Here is a 22,149-nt window from a genome sequence, read left to right as displayed (position 1 = left end):
AATAAAATTAAAAAAAAAAAAAAAGAAAATACTATCTCATTAGAATCAAGTGGCTGAGGGCACCTGGATGGTTCAGTCGGTTAAGCGTCTGACTCTTGATTTTGGCTCAGGTCATGCATGGTCTCAGGGTCATAAGATCGAGTCCCACATTGGGCTCCGTGCTGGGCAAGGAGCCTGCTTAAGATTCTCTCTTTCCCCCTCCCTCTGAACCTCCCGCCCTCGCACCCCCCTGCCCGCTCACGCTCTCTTAAAGAAACAAAAACTGAGAACACACTATAATAACTAGTTTGAAAAAAATCTACAGAGGGAGCTTAGCTTATTAAATAATTATCTAAGCACAACACTTTATCCACCAGCATAATCCTCACCATGACTTGACGCACAAGCTTAATGGTTTCACTCCAAGGTCTATTTTGGTTAAATTTTGCATGGAGCCGTTCCAAGAGAGAGCTCATCTTACTCAGCTTCTCTGACTCTACGATATAAATTAGAAAACAGCATTAGAAACTCTTCTTTCAAGACCCTCCACAATTTTTCTTGCAAAAGAAACCCCCATACTTCATCCTGGTAACAACTCAGTTAAAATATTTTTCAACGCCATTTACTTCAAAATATACAAATACTTTACTTTTAATAACAAGAAGACAGAAATTGGGGTCTAATCAAAATGAACACCATAGAACATAAATGATTTCTATTCAGTCTTTTAATGAAAACCAAAAAAAGAACCACCTCTAATTATGTTTCAGGATCAAGACTATGTTTGGTGACAAAATCATTTCATGATATGCATGAAATCCCTTGCATGATATATGTAGAACATACATTTGAACATGGCCTTACTATAGTTAGTTGGTTTTCAATGTGAAATACAGACTTTCTTAATTTTTTGACATAATTCTAAGAGATCAATGTAGAAGTAGTATCAAGAAAACAGGCTGTATTTGCCATTTTAATTTTTCCTGTTTGAATTCAAACTAAAACCATATGGATAGGGAATATGTCAATGACTAAAGGATGAGTTTCCAGCAGAGGTAAGAGAAAGATAGAGAAGTCCTCAGTTTCCTGGACTGAACAACTCTTATGCTCTCCAGCCCTCCTAATTTTTATTACTGAAATTTAGTTGATTTTTATTTATTTTTGAATTTTTATTAGTTTTCTTATTGAATTATAGTTTTTATTTTTATTAAAATTTTTACTTTTGAAATATAGTTGATCCTTCCTCTAATTCTTATACTTTTTAGTATGAGCGAGGACCTGTTCTAGAGACCCTGGCAGTGCAAAAACACACAATACGCCTGAGATGATATCTGTGAGGGGGTGTGCATAAGTTAAAGTGGAAATAACCATCACAGAAAGCAAAATGAGATATGCTGTTAAAAACAGAGACACATTACAACTGAAACGCAAAAAAGGAAAAGTTCATTATCAGTCCTGGGGATGTTACAGAAAAGGTGACAGTTGATGTTGGCATTGAAAGATGAATAGAATGTCACCAATCAGAGTTAAGGCAGTGACATTTTCTAAATCAAGATTCAAATTCCTTTCTCCAATGTCCTCATCTTTTGGAAAACCAGTTTTGGGGCTGTTTCAGCCAGCTTACAGTTCTGGACACATTGTTGGCAATTCCACTTTCAAGACTCACTCACTCAAGCATTGCTTTATATGCTGGGGATACAGAAATGAGCAAACTAGACAAAATTCCTGCCTCATCGAGTTTCCATTTTACACTCACCAATCCTCTGCATCCAAGGAGTAAACCTTTCTTCTTCCTCTCCTTTAAAATACACTCCCCACCCCCCTTTTCCTCGAGAAGCCTGATGATAAGTACTTCACACGAATGCTCAAACACTTTTTGTGCCAGGGTCTACACAATGATGAGTAAGACAAGGTCCCTAATCTAACAAAGCTCAAAGTGGAGAAGATGGATGGGTAAACATCAATACAGTGATCCTTATTAAGAGAACTATATCCAAAATACTAAGGAAGCATTTAAGAGAGTAGAACTTTAGAGAATCTAAGTACGGTTCCACAGGAAAGTTGTTTTTTCAGCAGTTTAAGTTAGTCCAAGCACTGAAAGGATGAAATTCAACGCATTTTACAAATATACAATAGTACAAAATCTGAACATTGTGACATTCTATTAAACTACTGGCTGTTGGGGCACCTGGGTGGCTCAGTCGTTAAGCGTCTGCCTTCGGCTCGGGTCGTGATCCCGGGGTCCTGGGATTGAGCCCCGCATCAGGCTCCCTGCTCCGCGGGAGGCCTGCTTCTCCCTCTCCCACTCCCCCTGCTTGTGTTCCCTCTCTCGCTATGTCTCTGTCAAATAAATAAATAAAATCTTTAAAAAAATAAATAAATAAACTACTGGCTGTTACAATTATGAGGTCCTAATCATTTCACTAACGCCAAAACATCCTTCAATACTTGACACACAGCTCTGTATTATTTTTTTTAATGTCATTATTCAGACATCTCTGCTGAAACGAGATGTAAGTAGGTTTTAGATTCACTCGCCTGGTCTTCCATCAACTTTAGGCTGAAAATGTCCTGAGGCCCAACTGATTGTCCCTAGCTAAGCAGGAAACCTTCACAGAAGTTGAGAGCCCACATCATCCCAGAGTCAGAGCCCTCCATCACCAAGGAAGGCACAGTCAGAAGCTATACCGCCTCCCGGACTCCACGACCTCGGGAACGTTGCCCCGGCGGAGGCATCGGCCCCCCAGCTCCTCTCACAGATTGGCTCCCCCAAGCTGTGTCCCGCCCCCTGCTTTCCCCCTCAAGTCACTCACCCTCGGTTTCCCCCTGAGCCTTCATCCCGACGGTGGGGAGGTCCTGAATCCTACACAAGAGGATAAGCCCTTCCCCACCACTAACGAAGGAACCAAGTTGGTTCGGGCTCCCGGGACGCAGGGCACCAGCCGTCCCCACTCTTCCAGGGAAGGCTCAGTCTGAAGTCCCCGGCGGCAAGAAGAGAAGGGTGCTCCCGGCCGCCGCCATCTTCCCAACGGAACTTCCCAAATATCGCGAGATTAACCGTGATCCTGCGAGAGAGAGGAAAAAGGCTGGGCACCAAAATATCGCGAAAAATAGTGAATGCGGTGCTTCTCGCGAGATTTTTCCAATCACGCCTCCCCTTAGCGCTCGGTTGTCTCCAGACTTACTGCTTCTAGTTATGGTGTTTGCTGTCAGGGCTTGATTCAGCTTTGGAATGGCAAAGGAGTTCATAAATTAAAATCCCGGGATCTCTTTACTGAAAGACTAGTATTTCAAAGAATATTGGTATCAGAAATATTTTATTAAAGATAATACTATTTCTTGAGATACTAGATGGAAAAATTAAAATTATATTGGCTCTTTGTAACACGACGTTCCAAGCCAGCCCAATTCACTTCATTCCCATATCCTAATTTTTTTCTCAAATTTCAGAAATATTTCTCACGCAATTCCAATTTTTTTTTTTTTTTAAGATCTGGGAGATTTGGTATTAGGATTTGGTATTAGGGTTACCTTTGGATTAAAGTAAACTTGTAGCAGTTCAGAGCACCGGATGCTTTTAATTATATACCAAGGTGTATCACAATTGGTAGTGTCCCTATTTTGTAATCATAGTAAAAACAAGCAGTTTAGCTTGTACTCTATCCTACAAAGAATGTGTAGTCCTGTCTCTTCTATCAGTAAATCCACACGAGAAATTTTGAGTAATGCTGAGAAGTTTGTGGCCACGGGAATTGAAGAACCAGGCTAAAATACAAAGCTAGTATTCCTTCAAAGTTCTTAACATAGTCAAGGCTTGTTTTTTGTTTGTTTTGGTTTTTGTTTGTTTGTTTTTGTTTTAATGTTCTTTTTCCAAACACATCTTTGAAAATAACTGCTGTAAAGTTAGATTTTACCTAATTCACTGCAAGGATATTTAGTGGATTTCTACTGGCTTTTCAGTCTCAGACTTGCCACATTTCAAAAATGCTATTCAAACATCCTCCAAAACCATTCCAGCAGATAACTACAGTTGAGGTGAGCAGGCACAGCAGTGTAAATTCAATAACAAATCTTTGGAAGTGTCTGGGAACACGTTTACTACCACAAAGATATCTATAACCATGTTCTTTGAAAGGAGGATTCAATTTTTATTTCTTACCTTTTCCTCTTTATCCTCATTTCTTTGAGTCACTATTAGTGAGTTTGTTAGGGCAGGATTTGGCCTTCATTTCTGAATCCCCACTGTCTACCTACCACTGTACTTGGGCCCAGTAGGCAAATGTTTTACTGGCCGTACAAAACCATGCTAGACCCACCTCCTCTCCGCTTGCCAATTCCTTCTTTCTCATGCAGAAAATTGCAGCACTCAGGACACCTGGGTGGCTCAGTTTGGTTAAGCATCTGCCTTCAGCTCAGGTCATGATCTCAGGGTCCTGGGATCAAGCCCCACATTGGGCTCCCTGCTCAGCGGGGAGCCTGCTTCTCCCTCTCCCTCTGCTGCTCCCCCTGCTGTGCTCTCTTGCTCTTTCTGTCAAATAAATAAAATCTTTAAAAAAAAGAAAAGAAAATTCCTGCACTCTTTCCCAACGTCCTTGAATAGGCCTTTTTAACTGCTGGGAGAGGCCTTCCTCCACCTGACCCTTTCACATCACTAAGACCTTCTTATTCAGATGTCATTGTCTTCCTCTAGACTAGAGAAGCCTTCTCTAGCCCCTGACTGGATTAGGTCCTCTGTTACATTATTTCAAACTTTTCTTTCTCTCTCTCTTTTTTTTTAATTTATTGGGCGGGGGGAGAGACAGAGCGCGAGCAGGAGGAGGGGCAGGCTCTCCGCTGAGCAGGGGGCCCGACATGGGATTCGATCCCGGGACCCAGGGATCATGACCTGAACCGAAGGCAGACGCTTAACTGACTGAGCCACTCAGGCGCCCTCTCTTTTTTTTAAAGATTGTATTTATTTATATGAGAGAGTGTATGCGTGTGGGTGTGCAAGGTGGGGGGGAAAGGCAGAGGGAGAGGGAGAGAGAATCTCCAGCAGACCCCAAGTTGAGTGCAGAGCCCACTGCAGGGCTGGATTTCACAACCCCGAGATCATGACCTGAGTCAAAACCAAGAGTCCAACACTTAACTGACTGAGCCACCCAGGTGCCGCTCAAACTTCTCTTTAATAGCACTTTCACCATTGAAATGTATTAAGTACATGATGGTTTAATTCCTGTCTTCCCTGTTAGATTGCTACCTCCAGGAAGGTTTTACCGGGTCTACTTCTTTCACTACTGTCTAGTAACATTGCCTAGACTAGCCCCTGACACATGTCAGAGACTCAATGCATATTGTTGGGATAAATTGATAGAGTTGCCAGGTAGAAAACAGAACACTCAGTTAAATTTGGATTTCAGATAATCAATGAATATTTTTAATATAAAATTGTGTTCCAGGGTGCTTGGGTGGCTCAGTCAGTTGAGTGTCTGCCTTCAGCTCAGGTCATGATCCTGGGGTCCTGGGATGGACTGGAGCCCCACATCAGGCTCCCTGCTTAGCAGGGAGCCTGCTTCTCCTCTGCTTCTGCCCCTCCCCCCACTTGTGCTTTCTTTCTTCTTTTTTTTTTTTTTAAAGATTTTATTTATTTATTTGACAGAGACACAGCGAGAGAGGGAACACAAGCAGGCAGTGGGAGAGGGAGAAGCAGGCTTCCTGCCGAGCAGGGAGCCCGATGCGGGGCTCGATCCCAGGACCCTGGGATCATGACCTGAGCTGAAGGCAGACGCTTAACGACTGAGCCACCCAGGCGCCCTCTTCTTTTTTTTTTTTTAAGATTTTATTTATTTATTTGACAGAGAGAGACAGTGAGAGAGGGAACACAAGCGGGCAGAGTGGGAGAGGGAGAAACAGGCTCCCTGCTGAGCAGAGAGCCCAATGTGGGGCTCGATCCCAGGACCCCGGGATCATGACCTGAGCCGAAGGCAGCCGCTTAACGACTGAGCCACCCAGGCACCCCCCACTTGTGCTTTCTCACTTGCTCTCTCAAATAAATGAACAAAATCTTTAAAAAAAAAAAGTGTGTTCCAAATATTATGTAATGTAAATCTAGCAACTTTCAAATTGATGAGGTACAGAGAGCATTTTATCCAAGTGAGAATATTCAGATAATTCATATTTATTTTTTTAAAGATTTATTTATTTATTTGAGAGAAAGTCAGAGTGCACAAATGGGGGAGGGGCAGAGGGAGAGGGAGAGAAAGAACCCTCAAGCAGACTCTCCACTGAGAGAAACCTCAGGGCTCAATCCCACGACCCTGGGTTCATGACCTGAGCTGAAATCAAGAACCAGATGCTCAACAGACTGAGCCACCCAGGCGCCCCTCAAAGATAATTCATATTTAAAATGCTGACAAGCCTCTATGGAATCCTAATACTTGTGTATTAGGTAGGATCTGGTAACATAAACAGGAAAACATAGCACCAAACTTTGATGAACTCACCTGATTTAGAGTTCTGAAAATATGATTGGTCATAATAATCAATGACTCAAAAATTTTTTGTTAATTTTTTATTGTGCCCAAAATATCAGTACTAGATATACAGGTACATTTCCTCATGGAGACTGTATACAATAATGTCTATACCAAGTGTAGCTAGGTAATTTTTTTTAAAACATTTTTTTTTTAAAGATTTTATTTATTTATTTGAGAGAGAGAGAATGAGAGAGAGCACATGAGAGGGGGGAGGGTCAGAGGGAGAAGCAGACTCCCTGCCGAGCAGGGAGCCAGATGCGGGACTCGATCCCGGGACTCCAGGATCATGACCTGAGCCGAAGGCAGTCGCTTAACCAACTGAGCCACCCAGGCGTCCCTAGCTAGGTAATTTTAAACCTTATAAGCTTGAGGGGCACCTGGGTGGCTCAGTCATTGGGCGTCTGCCTTCGGCTCAAGGGGTCCTAGGATCGAGCCCCGCGTCGGGCTCTCTGCTCGGCAGGAAGCCTGCTTCTCCCTTTCCAGCTCCCCCTGCTTGTGTTCCCTCTCTCGCTGTGTCTCTCTCTGTCAAATAAATAAATAAAATCTTAAAAAAAAAAACCTCCCTTAAAAAAAAAAAACCTTATAAGCTTGAAAATAAACTTTACCAAATTTTGGTTACAGAATAGAATAAGAAGTTATTTCTAATTGGAAAATGTGGATAAAATGACATTATTGAATAATTTGTACTCCAAAAGTAAAGATAGGAGAGACATGTCATTAAACAAGAAAATCATCCAAGGTGCACATAGGAGCAATCTTTGTATATGGCATAAAGGGGACAATGGTCAAATTTTAAGTGACTAAGCTTTGAGGGAGATTTCAGAGGACTCTTTAAACCTAAAATCTAAACTAATAAATTGATCCAGGGTGGGGTTGAGGGAGTTATTGACTTTAGTTAAATATTTCCTCTTGAGTACAGCCTAAAGAGAAGCTCCCTGACTTTCTCTGAGGGATTTACAGGGAAGTATAGTCTTCATCTGACTGATTACCTTGGGGTTCATAGAGTTGCCCTAACTCCCTGCCCTGGGAGGTCATGCAAATAAAGCAAATTGTGCAGTCCTGGAATTTCTGAGTTCAAAGTTTTTCTGTAGAGTGAAGCAACCCTTATTTTATAAAAGCACTATTTTTGCCGATTGTTGGACAAATTTCTGCAGTTTACACTTGATTTTGTATTTAAACACTTGGACAAAATATATTTCCTAGAGTAGAAATTTTTTCCCAGCTTTATTGAGAGATTATTGACATTAGAGTACAATTGTATCCAACAAAAAGAGAAAGTGTACTGCAATAGAAAGAGTACTGATCTAAGATTAAAGAAAGAGCTGTCCCTGCTCCTGGCATTTCCTATACTTAATGGGAACGTACTCTAACTCCTGAGTCTCGGTTTCAACTTTTAGTAGATGCATGTAGTAATACCCATCTTGGCCACCTCACCTGATTATTTGTTCAACTGATATCTATTGACAGACTTAAAAGAGTTCTATGGAAAATTGAACGGTGCTATAGAAATATATTATAAAAATTCAGTAAAATCTTCATTCATTCATCAGGAGTCTCTAGTCTTCAGTAGGCAACCATTAGATAATTAAGAAAGTTTCGACTACTGTTTATTTATTTTTAAAGATTTTATTTATTTATTTGACAGAGAGAGACACAGTGAGAGAGGGAACACAAGCAGGGGGAGTGGGAGAGGGAGAAGCAGTCTCTCCGCTGAGCAGGAAGCCTGATGCTGGGCTTGATCCCAGGACCCTGGGATTATGACCCAAGCCGAAGGCAGACGCCCGACAACTGAGCCACCCAGGCGCCCCATCAACTACTGTTTAATTTAGATGATGAATTTTATTCAAGATTTATTTGACATATTACCATAATTCCTTCTGCTGTCCCCACTTTTCCATTTTACCGTGGGTGTGGGTGCATCCTGGGTCAAAAACTTAATCTCATTTAAAAGATACAAAAAATCAGAATAATTTTGCTGAACTCATGCCAATGTTTGATAAGGTGGCTCAGTCATTTCATCCAGTCTGCCACTAAGTCATGCCACTGGCTATCATGTCAGACACTGGTGGGGACTTTTATATTTTTATATCCAGGCTCTCTTGCAGCAGTGAATGAGGAGTTAGCATACCTGAGTTCCAGTACTGAAGTCTATCCTTTTTTTCTTGATGGCATTACATTTTCTTTCTTTTTTTTTTTTTTAAATATTTTATTTATTTGACAGAGAGAGATAGCGAGAGCAGGAACACAAGCAGGGGGAGTGGGAGAGGGAGAAGCAGGCCTCCCGCCGAGCAGGGAGCCCGATGCGGGACTCGATCCCGGGACTCCGGGATCATGACCTGAGCCGAAGGCAGACGCTTAACGACTGAGCCACCCAGGCGCCCGGCATTACATTTTCTTCCATGGTTAATTAAAAAGTTGACCTTTTTCATTTTTAGCCAGTGTTTATGGACTCAAACATTTAGGTAAAAAATTTTCTTTTTGGTACCCATGTGACCCAAAGCAACAAGAACATTTTCAGGGAGTGATTTTGAGAGTAGATTCTTCTGCCTACATTCAGGGTGTTTTCTGGCCCCTATTTTACTGGCTGATCTTCCCATCTTTTTTTTTTTTTTTAAGATTTTATTTATTTACTTATCAGAGAGAGAGAGCACAAGCTGGGGGAGGGCAGGCAGAGGGAGAAGCAGGCTCCCTGCTGAGCAAGGAGCCCGATGCAAGACTCAATCCCAGGAGTCTGGGATCATGACCTGAGCCTAAGGCAGACACTTAATTGACTAAGCCACCCAGGTGTCCCTGATCTTCCCATCTTTGCATATACATATCCTAGTCTTCGTGATCCAACTCAAAAGCCCTACTTTTATAAAGCTTTTCCTTAACACTCCCAACCTCCTTTAGAACCTTTGCAGTGCTCTATATCATTCTTATGACATTTATCATCTTATATCTTGTGGTATGAATATTTTCTCTAGATCTTGGTTGATGGCCTTATGGGAAAGGACACTATTTCACAGAGGAGGGCCTTAAATTCTCATATAGATAAATTTGATGAAGAGAAGAATGAAGAATTTTGGATAAGTCATTTAACTTCTTGGTGCCTTAGTTTCCTCACATACACAATCCTATTTCAGATGATTGTTGTGGAGATGGAATGAGCTAATGTGTGCAAAGTTCTGAAAAGTAAAAAATGAAGGGCAGATATTATTTATTTTCTTGCTCATGAATACTATATTCTACTTGTTCATAATTATAATCTTCTGTGTGAAGATAAAAGGCTAAATGATTCCAGAAAAGCCACAGATGATCCCAAGAGTTGATGAGTTTTCAGGTTAAGATTTTAAACAGAGTGGAGAGAGGAAGTGCTACACTATACGAGAGCTGTGCTTTGGTGTTAAGACAATTTGAATCTCGTTTTTGGCACTTGCTGGACTAGCTTTGTTACCTCGAGTAAGTTATTTAACTTCTGTGACTCTGAGTTTCCTTATCTGTAAAATAGGGAAGAGGATATCGTGTTCTGTAGAGTAGTATGAGAATTAGAGATAATGCTTATAGTATACTCTGTGGAAGTGGGAAGCATTGTTAATACTTAAGGACTTGGGTTGAAATGTCCCCACATTCGCCCTTTGTCCTGTTGACAATATTTTCATCCTGGTAGTTGAAAGAGTTGTTATAAAATATGCAAAATTAGTTTTGTGCCGGAGCCTGGGAGTATTTGTTCAATGAGTTATCGATAAAGTTTTGAATAAAAAAAAAAAATTCTACCGCCGTTTCAATAAAGCTTTGCTCAAATGGAGAGCGGGGAGCTTATCGCGAGAATCTGGCGGAACGCGTTTCTTGTTCAGGATCTAGTCTCGCGTTGTTTGAGCAAGCCGTGGTGAGAGGTGAAAGGGAAGCACGAAATACCGCGAGAGTCCACAGGATTCTCGCGGTATTTCCTGGAATTGCCCCCTCCCCCCCTCAAGTGCCGTTTCGGTTTAACCTAGTGTGTGACTGAGTCTGTGTGAGGGAGCGAGTGAGTGTGTGAGGTATTGAGGTGAGGGGGAGGCAAGAAGAGGGGCTCCCTCAGGAGCGAGGGACAAAGGGGGCGTGAGGCACCTAGGCCGCGGGACCCCAGCGACAGGAAGCCGCCCCGAGCCGGGCTACCGGGTAGGGGAAGGGCCCGCGCAGTCTTCACAGGGCCCCAGAGCCGGAGTCGGCCCCACAGCCCGGGGCCGTCGGCTTCCTACTTCCTCGACCTCCCCGGCGCCCGGGCCTGAGGATTGGCTCGGCGGGGGGAGGAGGGGAAACAGACTTGAGCAGCTACCCGTTGTCTCGCAACTCCACTGCTGAAGAACTCTCATTTCTTTTCTGGCTCCTTCACCCCCCACCTCATGTAGGAGGGTGCTGAGGAGTCGGGAGGGAGGAGGGGCCTGGGCTACCGTCCCTTTCCTCCCCACCCCCTTCTAGGGGCGCTTTGGTAGGCGTGGGGTTGGGGGGGAGGGTGGGGGTTACTTTTTGCAGTGCTGGGGAACTTTTTCCCCTTTTTGAGGCCAGGCGAAAGGGAATGCCCAATCCAGAGAGACATGGGGGCAAGAAGGACGGGAGTGGAGGAGCTTCTGGAACTTTGCAGCCGTCATCGGGAGGTGGCAGCTCCAACAGCAGAGAGCGTCACCGCTTGGTGTCGAAGCACAAGCGGCATAAATCCAAGCACTCCAAAGACATGGGGTTGGTGACCCCCGAAGCAGCACCTTTGGGTACAATTATCAAACCTTTGGTGGAGTATGATGACATCAGCTCTGATTCAGATACCTTCTCTGACGATATGGCCTTCAAACTAGACAGGAGGGAGAATGATGAACGTCGTGGAACTGATCGGAGTGACCGCCTGCACAAACATCGTCACCACCAGCACAGACGTTCCCGGGACTTACTAAAAACTAAACAAACAGAAAAAGAAAAAAACCAGGAAGTCTCCAGCAAATCGGGATCGATGAAGGACCGAGTATCAGGAAGTTCAAAGCGTTCAAATGAGGAGAATGAGGACTATGGGAAGGCACAGATATCCAAAAGCAGCAGCAACAAGGAATCCAGGTCATCCAAACTCCATAAGGAGAAGACCCGGAAAGAACGTGAGTTGAAGTCTGGGCACAAAGACCGGAGTAAAAGTCATCGGAAAAGGGAAACACCCAAAAGCTACAAAACAATGGACAGCCCCAAACGGAGATCCAGGAGTCCCCATAGGAAATGGTCTGACAGCCCCAAGCAAGATGATAGCCCCTCAGGAGCTTCTTATGGCCAAGATTATGACCTTAGTCCCCCAAGATCTCACACCTCTAGCAATTATGACTCCTACAAGAAGAGTCCTGGAAGTACCTCAAGAAGGCAGTCAATTAGCCCGCCTTACAAGGAGCCTTCGGCCTACCAGTCCAGCACCCGGTCACCCAGTCCCTACAGTAGACGACAAAGATCTGTGAGTCCCTATAGTCGGAGACGTTCTTCCAGCTATGAAAGGAGTGGCTCTTACAGTGGGAGATCACCCAGTCCCTATGGTCGAAGACGGTCCAGCAGCCCTTTCATGAGCAAACGGTCTCTGAGTCGGAGTCCACTCCCCAGGTGAGCTATTTGTCTAACAGCCCTTTCTTACTTAGGCTGGGTCATGAGGAACTGGCAGTTAGTCATGTTCACGTTTGGTTGAAGCCCCCAGTCTTCCTTATTGACTAGAACACTTAGTTATTGGTTAGTTGGACCCAAGTAGGTGAATCTGGTCTTCTCTTAACCCAGAATTTGAGAAGTGGAGAGTTCACATGCCTAAAACTGCTAAAGGTAGGTACTTCCAGGGGTGAAATCTTCAGTTGTAAGCTCCTGCTTATTGAGTACACAGAGTTGATAACTGAGCTTATCCCAGAGCTTATCTAGCAATTTCTGTTGCATTGTCTTAAATCACCTTGGTGTTCGTGCTTTAGACCTCACTGGACCTGACTGGCGATGTAAGAAATTATAAATTTTCATTCGTATTATCTTGAAGCTATTTGCCTAGGTCATCTATCATTTGTGCGTGTGCTGTCCACTGAGTCTCCAAAGCTGTAAGTTTATTTCTTAATTCCTGTCTTTAAACTGATGTTTTAGTGGAAATTCAGCTGTTTAGTCCTTTTTCCTTTTGTTGATACATAGCTTAGCAGAAGTTGGTTCCAAGGATAATTTGATTTTCTTTACAGCATCACCATTGACCTACCCTGTGATCAAAATTTTTCTCTAAAAAAATGGTAATAGTACCTTTACCATATTTTAGCAAGAAAGGCATGTTAGTTTGAAATTTAATCATTAAAATGAATTAGTACTGAAAACTGTTTTTATTTCTAGATGATGAGATGTACCTCCCTCTTTGTGGACTCACTTTATCCACAAAAGAACATGGGCTTTGGGGTTATACCTGAATGGAATCCTAATCTTGCTTTGTGAACTTTGGCAAATAATTTAATTTTTCCCTGCCCGTGTTTCTTCATATGTAAAATGGAAATAATAACTACCTACTTCTAGAGTAGTTGTGAGGATTAAATTAGCTAGTAAATATGAAGTGTATAGCACAGTTTCTGGTTATCTGGAGCAGGTCAGTAAATTCTGTCTTAGCGAAGAAATATTGTTGGATGCTAGGGGAGAAATTATGCTAATTTGTAAAAATCCATGCATGTCTTTTATATGTCAATATGAGTAATTTTTGCTGACTTAAAGTTATAATTATTCATAAATTAGTTTGAATTAATCAAACTGCAGAGTTCTTACCTGTCAAGGTCTAAAAGTTCCTTAGTCCTCCCCCTCCCCCCAAGCACCCCTCCATTTTATCGCAATTTTTCAAACACAGAAAAGTTGAAAGAATTATAGTGAGGATCCATATATGTACTACCTAGATTCTACAATTAATATATGCTGTATATTTTATCATACCCATCCATCTCTCCATCAGTCCATATATTGTTTTGATTCATCTCAAAGTTGCAGACATCAGTATACTTCACTGTAAGCATTTTAGCGTGTTGTGTATAGCATTAGCTAGAGTTGACTTTTTTTGAAGGGGTGAGAGTAAAATTTATATATAGTGAAATGGATGTCTTAAGTGTGCTATTTATAAAGTAGCTTAGTTGTTTAAGGAAACATAAGAAATATTCTCAGAATACTTGTTTTCTTGAGGAGTAGTTTCATTAAGGCTGTTTTGAGAATTTTTATTGTCATGAGTTTTGGGAATATGGAAGTGCACTTAAGACTAAAACACTAAAATGACTTTCAGAAAGAACTTGCTTTGCAGTGATTCCTTTTGGATTCATATCTCACGTTCTCTTTTCCTCTACTCAGTTAATTGGAACTAGTGCAGTAATGGTAAAAAATAAATCAGGAACGAATTGGAGACACAATATATAAATATAATATAATTTTAGAGTCACATGCATATTTTTAGTTGTTATATGTTTATATATGTGCACTACAGATTTTTTCCTCATTCATTGGAATTCCAGACAGTAAGTACAAAAATTTCTTAGAGTAGAGCATACAGATCCCTTCTGTGATATCTCTGTTTTTTCCTTGGGAGACAGTAAAAATTAAATAAGCAACATCATTTTAAAAGACTGAAAATACCTTGCCAGAAATGCAATGTCTTTGCATCCTCCAAATTAGTAGTGGTTAATAGTAGCAATTTCATTTCAGATGGATAGAACCTAACTCACATCAGGGGGAAAATACATTTGTTTTTGAGAAGTTTTTACTGTTGCCTGCATTTACCTATTGGTTGTCTCCTCTTGCCACCCCCCTTCCTTGTCGCTTTTTTTCTTGAAGAGTGGATCTTGACCTCAAATACAGCATTTGTATCACTAAAAATGCCATAAGTATATGGCCATCAGAATGTTCTATTAACAGTAGGCTTCTGTTCAGAAATTGAAGAGTTTGTAGCAGAGTTCCTTAGGAAGATTTAGTAATGCTGAATGATTAAAGAAACTAGTTTTTAGAGCATGTGGTTCTGACGTTACTTAGTGTTTGGGACTTAAGAAGTTTATCGTGGGATAATAGAGATGGTAGTTTTTATCCCAGCTCCAATTCAGTGAGAGAAAACCTCTGGTTTCATCCAGTTATTTACAAAAGAAGTATTAGTTTTCTGAAGAATAAGTGGATGTTTCATAAAGCCACTTAACCACTTTTCAGTATTCTATATCCTCATGTTCATATATATGTGTTATTGCTGTTTTGAGTACTTCTATTCCAATAATGACTTGCATTTTAACTAAAACTTCCAAAAAGCAGTGTAGGTATAAGAAAACCATGGTTAATATCATGTGAGTTATTTCGCCTACACATATGTACTATTTGTTTTGAAACATTTTGAATTATGTCAGTACTACTAATGACCAAAGATAAAGGGAGATATTGAAGATCTGGAATGGGAACAATTTATTTTAGACTACTGGGCAAATGATGTTTTGTTCAGTCACGTTTTTAGTGCTATTTTTTCTCCCCTCACATTGAGGCCTGAGCACATTAGGCTTTATGAAAAGGCAAAAAGAGGGGCGCCTAGGTGGCTCAGATGGTTAAGCGTCTGCCTTCAGCTCAGGTCGTGAGCCCAAGGTCCTGGGATCCAGCCCCACAGCGGGCTCCCAGCTCAGCAGGAAGTCTGCTGCTCCCTCTGCCTCTGCCACTCTCCCCTGCTCATGCTCTCTCATTCTCTGTCTCTCTCTCAAATGAATAAATAAAATCTTTAAAAAAAAAAAGAAAAGGCAAAAAGAATTAATGGGGGTTGGGTTTCAATTAAGAATAATCTGGGGGCGCCTGGGTGGCTCAGATGGTTAAGCATCTGCCTTCCGCTCAGGTCATGATCCCAGGGTCCTGGGATCGAGTCCCACATCAGACTCCTGGCTCAGCGGGGAGCCTGCTTCTTCCTCTCCCTCTGCCTCTCCCCCTGCTCATGCTCTCTCTATCTCTGTGTCTCAAATGAATAAATAAAAAATCTTAAAAAAAAAAAAAATAATCTGCCTCATGGATTTCCAAATTCTTAATAATGAAGAAAATAAATTGAACATGCAACAGTACCTTGCTTTATGAGTTCCTAAAAAGTTGATTGTAAATCATTTTATATATGAAAATACCAGAAGTCATTATAGTTTTGAGAACTTCTGATAAATTATTTGGTAAGACAACTTTTTCAGCTTATTTATTTTGCAAATCCTAATAACTCTTGTATCTTAGGGGTTGTTTAGTATAGGCACAACTTAATTATCGACTGAGGATTCAGGGAACAAAATCTTCCTGGGATCTGTCAAATAGTTCTCTAGTTGAAACAATTAGGTTTTGGTGAAGCATGCTAGTTACTTTTAACTTCCTGATTGGTATAACCCACCTTTAATATAAAGTATGACTTTTTTTTTTTATCATGTTTTCACTTCATCAGAGATTTAAACCAAAATTCCAAAAAAGTAATCATTGTGAATATGGGTGCTCTCCAACATGGGAAAAAAATACCCATCTTCTTGAGTTGGATAAGTAATGGATAATTTTAGTGTTATATGAATGAAATGTGTTGTCCTACAGCATTTAGTTCCTTGTAATCTATTTTTTAAGTAAACTTTATTTTTTAGACCAGTTTTAGATTCACACACACAATTGTGACGATAGTACAAAGAACTGTTTGTCCTTGCATCCAGTTTCCCCTGTTATTAACATTTTACATTGGTCTGGTACATTTGTTACAGTTAATTAACCAATATTGATATGTTGTTGTTATTATTATTATTATTGTTTGATGGTACCTAATTCATTTTTAAGATTGCTAAATTACTCCTTTAAGTTACAGTGCTCCATAGCTTAACTGATGTATTTTCCTATATATTGCTGTCAGCTATCCATTTTAAACTGCCTTTTTCTTTTTCCAGTAGGAAATCCATGAAGTCTAGAAGTAGAAGTCCCGCATATTCAAGACACTCATCTTCTCATAGTAAAAAGAAGAGATCCGGGTCACGCAGTCGACATTCCAGCATCTCACCTGTCAGGCTTCCATTGAATTCCAGCTTGGGAGCTGAACTCAGTAGGAAAAAGAAGGAAAGAGCAGCTGCTGCTGCTGCAGCAAAAATGGATGGAAAGGAATCCAAGGGTTCACCTATATTTTTGCCTAGGAAAGAGAACAGTTTAGTAGAGGCTAAGGATTCAGGCTTGGAGTCTAAAAAGTTAACCAGAGGTGTAAAATTGGAAAAATCTGCCCCAGATACTGAACTGGTGAATGTACCACATCTAAATACAGAAGTCAAAAATTCTTTAGATACAGGGAAAGTAAAGTTGGATGAGAACTCTGAGAAGCATCCTATTAAAGATTTGAAAGCACAGGGATCAAGAGACTCTAAACCCATAGCATTGAAAGAGGAGATTGTTACTCCAAAAGAGGCAGAGACATCAGAAAAGGAGACCCCTCCACCTGTCCCCACAGTTACTTCTCCTCCACCTCCTTTACCAACTACTACCCCTCCACCTCAAACACCCCCTTTGCCACCTTTGCCTCCACTACCAGCTGTTCCACAGCAACCTCCTCTGCCTCCTCCCCAACCAGCATTTAGTCAGGTTCTTGCTTCTAGTACTTCAACTTTGCCCCCTTCTACTCACCCAAGGACATCTACTTTGTCCTCTCAGGCAAATTCTCAGCCCCTTGCACAGGTTTCTGTGAAGACTCAAGTATCTGTAACAGCTGCTATTCCACACCTAAAAACTTCAACGTTGCCTCCTCTGCCCCTCCCACCCTTACTACCAGGAGACGATGACATGGATAGGTAAGTCCTGTAGTTAACTGGGAAAACTTTACCCTCTTGATGTACATGTAATGCATTTTCTCTTCTCATACTGTCAAAACTACTCTAATACATGGCTGTTTAAAATGCTTTTATGAGTAGGAAATGCTTTTGGTATTTGGTTTTCAGTGGACAAGTTCTGATTTATAACATTATTACTTGGGAGAAAATTACAAATTGAGGCCTAGTAACCCTTTTTGTTCATAAGTTTATTTGATAAAGCTAACTTTTGGTTCAAGTTTTTAAAAATCAGTGGTGCTTTTCTCCCTAAAGTTTTATGTTGAAAAATTCTTTTTTTCCTTTTTGTTTTTAGACTTTTTCTTTTTTTAAGATTTTATTTATTTGAGAGAGAGAAAGCACAAATAGCAGAGGGGCAGAGCGAGAGGGAAAAGCAGACTCTCTGCTGAGCAGGGAGTTCACTGTGGGCCTGAATCCCAGGACCCTAGGATCATGGTCTGAGCCAAAGGCAGCCGCTTAACTGACCAAGCCAGCCAGGCGCCCCAAGATTTTTTTTTATTTTTAAGTAATCCCTACACCCAGTGTGCGGCTCAAACCCGTGACCCTGAGATCAAGAGTTGTATGCTCCACTAACTGAGTCAGCCAGGCACCCCATGTTGAAAATTTTAATAGCCATAGAAAAATGAAAGAATAATATAATTAACTTCTTTATACTCTTCACCAAGATTTACCAGTTAACTTTTTGCCACATTTGCTTTTACTTTATATATCATGACACTTTACTTCCGAATACTTTTTTTTTTTTTTTAAGGATTTTATTTACTTGGCAGAGAGAGAGACAGCGAGAGCAGGAACACAAGCAGCGGGAGAGGGAGAGGGAGAGGGAGAAGCAGGCTTCCTGGCTAGCAGGGAGCCCGATGTGGGGCTCGATCCCAGGACCCTGGGATCATGACCTGAGCTGAAGGCAGATGCTTAACGACTGAGCCACCCAGGCACCCCACTTCTGAATACTTTAGCATGTCTCTTCTTTTTTTTTTTTTAAAGATTTTATTTATTTATTTGAGAGAGAGAGAATGAGAGACAGAGAGCATGAGAGGGAGGAGGGTCAGAGGGAGAAGCAGACTCCCTGCCGAGCAGGGAGCCCGATGCGGGACTCGATCCCGGGACTCCAGGATCATGACCTGAGCCGAAGGCAGTCGCCTAACCAACTGAGCCACCCAGGCGCCCTAGCATGTCTCTTCTAACACTAAGAACATTTTCCTAAAGAATCACAATACCTTAATCACCCAAAAAACTTCTTATTGATTTTTTTTTTTTTTAAAGATTTTATTTATTTGAGAGAGAGAGCACATGAGAGGGGAGGGTCAGAGGGAGAAGCAGACTCCCTGCCGAGCAGTGAGCCCGATGCAGGACTTGATCCAGGGACTCCAGGATCATGACCTGAGCCGAAGGCAGTCACTTAACCAGCTAAGCCACCCAGGCGCCCCTTACTGATTTAATAATATAATATCAATAACAACAATATCAAATATCCTTAGTGGTCCCCCAAAATGTCTTTTATAGCTGGGGTTTTTTTTTTCTCCTAATCCAGGAAAAGAATAAACTAGGTTTATCTTGAAAGACACTGCTTTTAAAAAAAAAAAAAAGTTACCCTATAAGAAGCAGAAGAACAGCATGTAGAATCTTTACTAATTAGAATATAAATTCACAATGGGATGATGGGAAGAGCTTTAATTTTGATGAGTCCTCTTAATATTGAGAAGTGAAATGATTATGAAACATCAATCTGATTTCATGGAAGGCATTAGGAAATACATTCTATATCTTGGCAGGACTAGCTAGGCAAAATACCATCAAACAAATTGATTTAGTGGTGATATAGGCCATGGTAGTCTGTGTTACTGGTTTTTTCTAAGGAGATTCTACCCTCTTGTTCTCTAGGATATGAGTTTAATTTATTGCAATAAACTTTCATTGTAAACATAAAAGTAAGTACTACTGATCTTAAATCCCAGACCAATTCCCAAGCCTTCATTATTTTCCAAGTGACATCAGTAATTTGAATGATGATACATTTCAGCTCTTTACATTTATATTTTTCCAGACTATGCTCTGAGCCTTTTAAGAAGGTACAAATGCAATTAAAAAATTTTCTTAAAGAATAAGTCCGTTACTATTCATAGTAGTAAATCTTATTTTAAAGAAAAATTCCACTGCTCTTTCTAATATCAATAATTATTTGTCAATTCTGTCATATCCTGAGAATTGCAAAGGAGAAGGATAAAACCTGAAGTTTATGTAAAAAAATCTGTTTAGGTACACAGTATACTTCTCATAGATACAAGCTACGTGTTTCTATGGTTTTTGTTGGAAAAGGAAATACCAATTGAGCATTATCCAGTGGGACTCTCGGCCATGATCTATCTACAGGAACCTTGTTTAAATATTAGTTTACATAGTGGCTAGAACGATGTCAGTGTGGCTGAGAATCTTCATTTTAAAATGTTTACTTGGCTAACCAAATAATTATTGAACTGACCTACCATGTGTCAATGTAGAGTGCAGATTTCCAGAGGTGGAATAATTTTGATAGGCACATAGGGATTTCTCTTTTAGATTGGGATGAAAGGTAAAGTAAGACCATTCAGTGCTTATTTGAGTATGTGTGGCTATCTTTAAGAATGTGTATGAGAAAATGAAGCGAACAGAAGTATTTTTTTATTTATCAGTTCTGATTGTGAAAGTATAACTGTTTCATAGTCCAATGGAATTTATTTTAATAGTGTGATAATTATGTAAAAACCCATACACAAAATAAAACATCTGTTTTCTATGGATACATATATCCATATATATCCATATGAATTCACACCAAAAAATCCAAAAGGATATATATTTTTTATAGGTTTTTTTAAAGATTTTATTTATTTATTTGAGAGAGCGAGAAAGAGAGAGCACATGGGGGGGGAGGGCCAGAGGGAGAAGCAGACTCCCTGCTGAGCAGGGAGCCCGATGCGGGACTCGATCCAGGACTCTGGGATCATGACCTGAGCCAAAGGCAGTCACTTAACCAACTGAGCCACCCAGGCACCCCGAAAAAGATATATATTAAGCTGATAATAATGGTTATCTCTGTGGATGGGACTTAGGATGAGGATCAAAGGTAAAGGACCTTATCTGCAAAATTTTGGAATGCTTCACAAATCTGCTTGTCATCCTCGCACAGGAGCCATGCTAATCATCTCTGTCTTGTTCCGATTTTAGTATATGTGCTGCTGAAGCAAGCACCAATGTAATTATTTTTAAATGTATGATTATTATTAGTTTTCCACATAAATATAAATAAATTATTAAAGGCAGAAAAATGGGAATGAAGATATCTTCCACAATTTTATTTTTTCACTATTTTTTTTTTTAAGATTTTATTTATTTATTTGACAGAGAGAGAGAGACATAGCGAGAGGGGGAACACAAGCAGAGGGAGTGGAAGAGGGAGAAGCAGGCTTCCTGCAGAGCAGGGAGCCCGACGCGGGGCTCGATCCCTGGATCCTGGGATCATGCCTGAGCTGAAGGCAGACACTTAATGACTGAGCCAGCCAGGCACCCCATTTCACTATGTATTTTAAATTCACGATGGTTTTTGTTTTCGTCTTTAATTTTTTTTTTTTTTTGGTGCCACGCTATCCATGTATCATACCAGCTGCACCTGTTTTTCACATGAAAAATAATTTTTATGTAATAAAACTTTTCAGGAAGAAATCTGAAAGTTGCATACGGAATTCATTTATATTCTTGATCTTCTCATGTGAGATTGCAGCAGCTTAATTGTTGAGAATGTGATTTATACATCTTCCTGTTGCCTACAGTGCTTTAAACATAGAACACTGAATGTGATCAATAAATATTGCTTATTTGAATGAATAAGACTACTGAAGGAGACAGGATCAGGACTTGTGTGAAATGACACTGGGAATGTAGTTAATTCTGTTGGCACATGGATGATGTAAAGCTTGTATCAGATGATTTGTCTTCTTTTAAAGTCCCTTTGGGAATAGAATGAAACTTCTTTCAAAGGTATATATAGGGCCAGGAGTGTATTAATCCAGGTATCAAATGCAGGAGTGAATTTAACTAATGGTATTGCAAAAGCCTAATTCGTGGTCTGCAATTCTTTCAAGAAATGAAGGCTGCTAAACTATCCATTCTTCATGATGTAGTACATTCTTCATGAACATAGCTATTCATGGGGATCACCTGCTTTTTTTTTTTAAGATGTTATTTATTTATTTATTTGAGAGAGCAAGAGTGGGAGGAGAGGCAGAGGTAGAGGGACAAGCGGACTCCCCACTGAGCAAGGCTCCACCCCAGGACCCCTGAGATTATGACCTGAGCCAAAGTCAGACGCTTAACCCACTGAGCCACCCAGATGCCCTGGGGATCACCTGCTCTTAAGGAGAACATCTGTATGGGGCACCTGGGTGGCTCAGTCATTAGGCGTCTGCCTTTGGCTCGGGTTGTGGTCCCGGGGTCCTGGAATCGAGCCCCACATCAGGCTCCCGTAGGGCTCCCGGGCTCCACAGGAATCCTGCTTCTCCCTCCCCCACTCCCCTGTTAGTGTTCCCTCTCTTGCTGTGTCTCTCTCTGTCAAATAAATAAAATTTTAAAAAGAAGATCATCTGTATACTCTTTTTTAAAATTTCAGTTAACCGGGGTGCCTGGCTGGCTCAGTCAGTAAAGATGCAACTCTCAACTCTCAATTTCAGGGTCATGAGTTCAAGGCCCACGTTGGACATGGAGCCTACTTCAGATAAATAAAATTTCAGTTAACCACATAGGGTTTTTAAAATCTTTGTTTCCAGGGCACATGGCTGGCTCAGTTGGTAGAACATGCAACTCTTGATCTCAGGGTT

At 40.9% G+C, this 22,149-nt stretch overlaps 2 protein-coding genes and 1 non-coding gene across 5 annotated transcripts in view; 1 reads left to right on the top strand and 2 right to left on the bottom strand.

Annotated features, from left to right (window-relative positions):
* MED1 (mediator complex subunit 1) overlaps nt 1-3,033 on the bottom strand; it is a 20,927-nt gene extending 17,894 nt beyond the window's left edge. The window contains exons 1-2 of the mRNA XM_081805968.1: nt 2,793-3,033; nt 317-475 (exon numbers count right to left, since the gene is read on the bottom strand). Of these exons, the coding sequence (XP_081662094.1) occupies nt 317-475; nt 2,793-2,817 (184 nt within the window). The 5' untranslated portion in view covers nt 2,818-3,033. The remainder of the gene's footprint in view (nt 1-316; nt 476-2,792) is intronic.
* A 7,410-nt stretch (nt 3,034-10,443) lies between these two features.
* CDK12 (cyclin dependent kinase 12) overlaps nt 10,444-22,149 on the top strand; it is a 49,873-nt gene continuing 38,167 nt past the window's right edge. The window contains exons 1-2 of one of the 3 annotated variants that reach the window (XM_031017748.2): nt 10,444-12,080; nt 16,382-17,263. In XM_031017748.2, the coding sequence (XP_030873608.1) occupies nt 11,032-12,080; nt 16,382-17,263 (1,931 nt within the window). In that variant the 5' untranslated portion in view covers nt 10,444-11,031. Of the gene's footprint in view, nt 12,081-16,378; nt 17,264-22,149 lie in introns of all 3 variants that reach the window. The other 2 variants (XM_006746945.3, XM_006746946.3) reach the window with 2 other exon arrangements.
* LOC115936858 (U6 spliceosomal RNA) lies at nt 20,421-20,527 on the bottom strand. Its single transcript, XR_004072249.1, has one exon. It is a non-coding gene; the product is annotated as a U6 spliceosomal RNA (small nuclear RNA).

This window comes from Leptonychotes weddellii, chromosome 15 (assembly GCF_054177405.1).
Source record: "Leptonychotes weddellii isolate Sample4059 chromosome 15, ASM5417740v2, whole genome shotgun sequence".
In the NCBI taxonomy this organism is placed as follows: Eukaryota; Metazoa; Chordata; class Mammalia; order Carnivora; family Phocidae; genus Leptonychotes; species Leptonychotes weddellii.
Note: the sequence above shows the minus strand (reverse complement) of the source record. Positions and strands in the feature narration are given on the sequence as shown.